Raw genomic sequence first — 6,414 nt, 5'->3', positions numbered from 1 at the left:
AAATACATCATTCATGTACTTCTTTTACAAACGAACTTTAGGGCAGGGACAACACTTAAGTAGGATGGTAAGTTGCTATGAAACAATAGCTATTTACTCAACCAAAGTGGCAGTGAAAAATTTCAAAGGTAAACACAGATATTTAAAATGGATTACTTAACAGTAAAGAAAATTTACAGTCTGTTATCAGAAGCAGGTATATATTTCCCTTATTATTTTCTAGCAGATCCAATTACATATATTAATTAAAATTCTTAACCATTAAAACTCCAATGTCTAGATAAAACCAAGAAGTAATCGGTAACCATGTGTCATATCAGCATTTCCTCACTGGCAAACTTATGAGTATATTCAATAACCACCTCTAGAAACATATATCGTCTCACAGTGTAGTTTCTTTCCTCAGTGTGGTATAAGACGTGTCCAATAACGTCAAGCATCTTTAGCTTTTCTCTAATAAGGCAAAAGTAGGTAAGCTGACTTGCTAGGCATTTAATATTTCAGTATTTTATTTTGGAAATTATATGGATATTCACTGAATTCTCATCATTTAACTTAAGGTAGAAAACCTCTAGATTCAAGTTACCAGAAAGGTTCGGAGAAACTATTTTTAAGTAACATACCATAACACAAAATTATTCTCAAAGAGTTTACCTAAAAGCTGTAATCCCATTTATTTCTATTTTATTACATATGAAAATATCAAAATACCATTTTTTGTTGTTGACAAATTTTGTAACAGACTAGATGAGGTTACTGACTTTTAGTTAACCTAAGTGCAATAAAAGTATTATACATGGTGTTGATAACTCTAAAGACATTTAGAGTCTGTATTAATTAAACCAACATATGAACTTCTCTGAGAGTTTAAGTCTCCAGAGGGGACAGGGATCCCAGGAGAGTGGGCCACGGAGGGAGGGACCAGATACATATAGAAACAAGAACGCAGACACACACACACACACACACACACACACACACACACACACACACACACACACACACACAAAGGCCGAGAGGAGACAGACAGACACTCAGACGGAGCTCTTCACTCCATGGCTTTCCTGCACTTGAACAAAGGAATTCAAGTCTAGCAAAGAGCTGGGTTTGCCGGACACTCGCCTCTCATGCCGCAGAGCTTCGGGCTCTCTGTCCCCTGGAAGAAAACGATCCAGCAACCTTGGCCACCATGCATTTCCTTGTACAGTTTTTTTTTTGGGAGACCCGGCAATGCTGGAGGCTGGCCTGTTTCCACAAGGCGAGGGGCGAGGCAGCCGAGGGTGACGCCCACTGTCCTCGCGAGGCAGCCGAGGGTGACGCCCACTGTCCTCGCCCTGATTGGTCGTGATGGGGACGAGCAGCCTGGGCGTGGCTTGCAGCTCCTTCCCGCCGCCTGGTCACGCGTGCCTGGTGGCCAAAGGTCCTGCGCATGCGTTTCAGACCTCTTCACCGCAGAGGCTCCAGGGAACGATTCAGTCTGCAGCGAAGCGTGACTGCGGTCGCTGGTGCTGCGTTCTCTGCCGCCCACGTGCTGAGCTTCCAACTGCCACACCGTCGCCGCTGCCCCAGCTCAGAGCCAGATCCACATGGGCAGTAAGGCGGGGCCCGGGGAAGGCGGCACTGCCCAGGGACCCGGGGTCATCCTAGGTGTGGGAGGGGATCCTCAGGAAGCAGGGGCCCGCGGGTCCCCAGGTGTGGTGCGGGAGGTGGGTAGGGTGCCGGCACTAGCTGATGGGTGCGGCGAGGAGGCCGCCATCTTCAGCGGGGAGGTGGTGCCGCAAGGCGCGGCCCGGTTGTAGGGAGAGTTGGCGCGGATCATGCAGGTGTTTTGGCTGCCTGTGGAGGACATCATGGAAGAGATGGAGGTGGTGATGGAGGAGGAGGAGCAGGAACAGCAGGAGGAGCAGATGCTGGTGGAAGAGCCGGAGGAGAAGCCCCAGGAGGAGGGTCAGGAAGAGCCAGGGCCGTCCCCGCAGAGCGCCCCGTCCCCGCTGGAGGCGCTGGAGGCCGTGCAGTTAGAGCTGGAGCCTCTGAATAGGCAATGCAGCCGAGCCTGCGCTCGTCTCAATCTCAGAATACTTGGGAGGCGGAAGACCTATCTAGAACACAGAAGCACCATCATCCAGAGCATCCCTGGCTTCTGGGTCAAAGTTGTATCCTTAATTTTGTAGTTGAGAGACCACGGGGTGGCTGGGCTACAGCAAGAGGTACCTAACATAGAGGGCCGTTTGGGTACCAAAATGTATCCATTGGATTTTGCATTGTGGGCACACTCATGGAAATGTGATCCTGAAATTGTGGGGGCATGCTGATTTTCTGCATAGCAGGAAGCAAGACTAGGGCTTTAGTTGCAGAGGTCCAAAAAGGTATTGTCATTAGTACCAGGGCCTCTTGAGACAAAAGAGTTGTCTTGTGCACAGGTTCTCCTTGGAATAACCATCAAGGGAAATGGGGGTGAGAGTGGGGAGTTATGAATGCTCATCCTAGTTAGAGCCAGGAGTGTTTGCTGTGCAGATATAAGCTTGTTCTGTCCAGATGGAGGTCAGGGCCTCCCTCTCAGAAACGGAGGCTCCCTGTTTTCGTGCACAGATATGCACACCCCGAGGGGCTCATTGTGCCTTCATGCAGTCTGTATTGAAAGAATAGGACTACATACTAGTGGGGAGTTGAGATCAGACACTCCTAGGCTGCTCTCTAGGCTCGCTCTGTGCTCGTAGGCCTTTTACCTCCGGCATCTAGAGGCTCCTTGACGTAAAGCAGTTTGTGAACCACCCCCAGATGTCAGCCACGATGAGTGACCTAGATAAAGACATGCTTAGCTACATGACCAACTTGAAGGTCAGGCTGGGGAGGCTGAGGCTGGGGAGGAGAGGGGAAATGATTTATCCCGGAAAGCAGGAAAGAGCAGGTCTACTGGAGACAGATTTCACCCTCCTCCTCCACTTTGTCCCATCAGGTGCAGAAACTCAGCTTTCCCAGTGATTGCTGCAAGATCGTGTTGTTTTTCGGGAACAACCGCTATTTCCAGAATGAAGTGGTTGTTAAGGAGTATCTCATTAACGTCACTGGCAAGAGACAGCTCCCTGGACTGTGGGGGAGGGCAGATGGGGTGAGGTGAACTTGAAACATGATTTAGGCCCTTCTCCCATGCTCCTTTTCCCACAGGATACATGGCAGCTCATTCCACTCCAATTCAGTGGCACCGGCATTTTAAAAGTGAGGCGTATAGCCGCAGGCACCACAGCAGCAGCCATGACTTCTTCAGGTGGTTCTCTGACCACAGCTTTGCAGGATCTAGCAGGATTGCTGAGGTGGGGTGCCTCTGGGCCTCCTCAGCAATGGCGATGTTGTTTGGCTGCTCGTGGGGAGGGGTGTGGGCCTGGCCTGGCCTGGCCTGTCCCGACCGGGCCCCTTTCCCCTACCAGATCATCAGCGAGGACCTGTGGCCCAATCCCCTGCGCTACTACCCCAGGGAGGAAGGCACCACCGGGACAGGTAAGTGAGAGGAGGACAGGTAGGTGAGGGGCCCAGGGGCTGGGCGCTGAAACGAGTCAGCTGGGTCATTTATTTCACTCATGGAGAAGTTGAGGCTCAGAGGCATACAGTGACACCAGGGCGTGAGGGCATCAGGGTGAGACAGCACATCTGGAAAACTGCAGTGCAGAACTGGTGCTGACTAGGGAAGCTTTAGGCAAGTGAAGCAGCATGAGCGTCAAAGTCACTGAGATTCAAAGGTGCACGTCTCTGAACTGTCATTCCATGGCCGTCAACCCCACCCTCAGGCCTCCTGTACCGCCCCCTTAAATTTGGGCTTGCCTCAGGTTCCCCCCACCACCCCCTTTCCACAGAGGTCTGTGAGTCCCCTTTGGGCAAAGCCTTAAGCCCCGCTGTCCCGTCATTTTTTTCTGTTTTGATCATCACAGTCACCTTTTAATTTTCTCATGCATCTCCTTCACCTCCCACGGCTATGGTGAGAACAGTGGCCATTTTGCATAGATGATGAAGAATCGTTTCTAATATGTGGTTGGAGGAAATGTAAGAGATCACAGGGAATGTGACTCTGTCTCCTGGGCAGGGCCTTAAAAAGTTAAAGCGGTCTTTAGCGTTGTTCAGGGAGGATGGGTTATTATGTGTGTGTCTGTGTGTGTTTCCAAAGGAACTCCCGATGTTGAGATGCGTGTGATGGAGCATCACCCTTGACCTAAGAAGCTGCTTCAGATGAAGGCGAACGGTCAACATGGTTGTCCTGCACACGAAGAAATGAAGAGAGGTCTGGTGGTGAAACGTACAGAGAGGGAGACACCAGTAAACCTGGAATAAAACCAGAAGATAAATAAGCAGCATCAGTTGTATGTGTTTGTGTGGCGTTTGTGCAGGGGCTCAGGGTAGATACATCAGGCGCAGGTAGGCTTCTCAGTTTGCTGCCTGGGAGTTACCAGTCCATGGAGAGCTGTAGAGGCGGGGGGAAGTCATACTTTGGGATTGCATCAGAGGATGCAGTTCTTCCTGTGGGATGGGGGTTGGGGAGGAAGGAGAAATAAGAGAAGGGCTGGTTAACTGGGGCCTGCCATTTTTCCAAGGGAAATGTGGAAGTTCAAGGAAAGGGGCTGGTGAGCTAGGGCCTGAGGTTGAAATGCTGGAAGTTAATTTTGTTGGATAGTGGTCCTCCATGTAACCTCCCTGTTGCATATCGTCAGACACTTTAATGGGATACAATGGGAGGAAGCCTTAACATTTAATTCACTGTTGGACCAGATGCCCTTCTAGTGTATGTGAAATTGTGGGGGCATGCTGATTGCATATCCCTGTTGCATATCATCAGGCACTCTAATGGGATACAATGGGAGAAAGCCTTAACATTTAATTCACTGTTGGACCACATGCCCTTCTAGCGTATATGAACACAGGGTCTTTTGCTGAGACAATTAGCCTCTCAGGGCTAGGGTTCCAGACAACATCTTAGGACATGGGGGTATAAGGTATATGGAGGGCATGTGGGGAGGTGAGAGAGACACGGGTGGGAAGGCAGTGAGGGTGTTAGTGTGCTCTGGCAAAGGTGACCAGGGGAAAAGGTAACTTTGCCGGGAAGCGGATAAGCAAACCAAAACAGATTCCCTCACATCTGAGTGAGCTCACGTGAACTCTGTTCTTTTTTCCGGGGGACTCAGTTTGGGTACAAAGGGCACACGGGGAGAGGTGCGAGGTGAGGGGAGTGGGGAGTTGGGGATGTTAAACAGGCAAGTGCCAGGCCACCCAGCTGTGTGCTCTCTGTCCCGTGACGGCACAGTGGTTAATATCCCTATTTTCAGACAGGCTTAAGCCCTTTGCCCAAGGCCCGCTTGAGACCAAGTCCCCAAAAAGTAAACAGTTTTCTCATGAACGCTCTGGTAGCGGTGTCCCGTCCTCGCTGAACGGCTGGACACACTGTGTTTCAACCACAAAGGCGCTGTCCTTCTTCTGGGGCCTTGCCAGCTCTCTGTGCCCCTGAGGCCAATGGGAAGACCTAGAGCATACCGAGCTCACCCAGGAAGTGGTGAGCGCTTCGGGTGCTGCTTGCCAAGTGGCTGGCTGCTTCCCAGAAGCACGTGTGTCTCTGGACCAGGCAAAGGACAGACTCTGCCACAGGCGGAGCAGGGAATGTTCAGTGTTTGTCCCCCCAGTGTTCTTCTCTCTTCCCAGATACAGCGGCTCCAACACAGGCGTCCCTGAGGGTGGCGTATTGACAGTACCATTTCCGTCCCACATGTTGAGCTCTCACTCCACAACTTTTGGTAGAAGAGCCTTCTCCCAAAAGCCCCAGCTCTTTCCAGGACGAGGGGTTGACAATCAAAGTTCATGGAGCCACGGATGTCCCCTTCAAAGTGCACTGAGTTAGATCGCCTGCTCAGTGTCAGGTTTTGTATTTGAACATCTACACCCCAGCTATGCCCCTTCTACAGTGGAGACATCCGAAGGTCTAGAAGGCAAGGCTTGGCCTCTGCCAGCTGCTGTCCCCACAGCCACGCCACAGACACTGTGGAAACAGGTCTTCTCAGCTTCTTGAACTGTAAACCTCAAGGAACCCCTGGGGCTGCCGCATGCTGGTCCCTGTCTTTCCTGGTGCTGGTAAAAATAAACTATGCTCTAATAACCCTGCAGTGGGAGTGGGACAGCATATTGGTGCGTGGTCTTAGGGGACCTCAGACGGGGCTTGTTCTAAGGACTCCAGGGTATTTATCCACATTCAGAACATTTGGTAAGGTCTTGCAAAGGACTTAAACACCAAAGAAAAGGTTGGGACAGGGTCCCCCAACTCCTAATATCTCCTGCCAGTGCTTAGGTACCAAGGCTATGCTTAGGTCTGACGTGTCCTGGAGTGAAGCGGGGCAGACGTTCATGGAACAGGTAGCGGAACTGTAAACAGTGGACGGTTGA

The 6,414-nt window shown here is 50.9% G+C and overlaps 1 protein-coding gene across 5 annotated transcripts; it reads left to right on the top strand.

Annotated features, from left to right (window-relative positions):
- Window positions 1-1,376: 1,376 nt before the first annotated feature.
- LOC309653357 (testis-specific Y-encoded protein 10-like) lies at window positions 1,377-6,148 on the top strand. Of its 5 annotated transcripts, none has more exons than XR_014259124.1 (7): window positions 1,377-2,153; window positions 2,740-2,838; window positions 2,957-3,068; window positions 3,166-3,265; window positions 3,426-3,495; window positions 4,157-4,349; window positions 5,680-6,148. XR_014259124.1 is itself a non-coding variant. In XM_082447963.1 (6 exons), the coding sequence occupies exons 1-6, from the start codon at window positions 1,818-1,820 to the stop codon at window positions 4,198-4,200; spliced, it is 807 nt and encodes a 268-aa protein (XP_082304089.1). In that variant the 5' UTR covers window positions 1,378-1,817; the 3' UTR covers window positions 4,201-4,382. The 5 variants fall into 5 exon arrangements, 1 of the variants encoding a protein (XP_082304089.1); XR_014259126.1 differs by having other exon boundaries at window positions 1,378-2,153; window positions 3,166-3,311; XR_014259127.1 differs by having other exon boundaries at window positions 1,379-2,153; window positions 2,761-2,838; window positions 3,166-3,311.
- The last annotated feature ends 266 nt before the right edge of the window (window positions 6,149-6,414 follow it).

Source organism: Balaenoptera physalus (genome assembly GCF_965194825.1).
Source record: "Balaenoptera physalus genome assembly, chromosome: Y".
Lineage (NCBI taxonomy): Eukaryota > Metazoa > Chordata > Mammalia > Artiodactyla > Balaenopteridae > Balaenoptera > Balaenoptera physalus.
Note: the sequence above shows the minus strand (reverse complement) of the source record. Positions and strands in the feature narration are given on the sequence as shown.

Bases quoted from the DNA above. Each gene is read 5' to 3' on its own strand.
- LOC309653357 (XM_082447963.1), top strand. From the start codon at position 1,818: ATGCAGGTGTTTTGGCTGCCTGTGGAGGACATCATGGAAGAGATGGAG. The intron at 2,839-2,956 runs GTCAGGCTGGGG...TTGTCCCATCAG, and splicing joins GCTACATGACCAACTTGAAG to GTGCAGAAACTCAGCTTTCC. The intron at 3,496-4,156 runs GTAAGTGAGAGG...GTGTTTCCAAAG, and splicing joins GGAAGGCACCACCGGGACAG to GAACTCCCGATGTTGAGATG.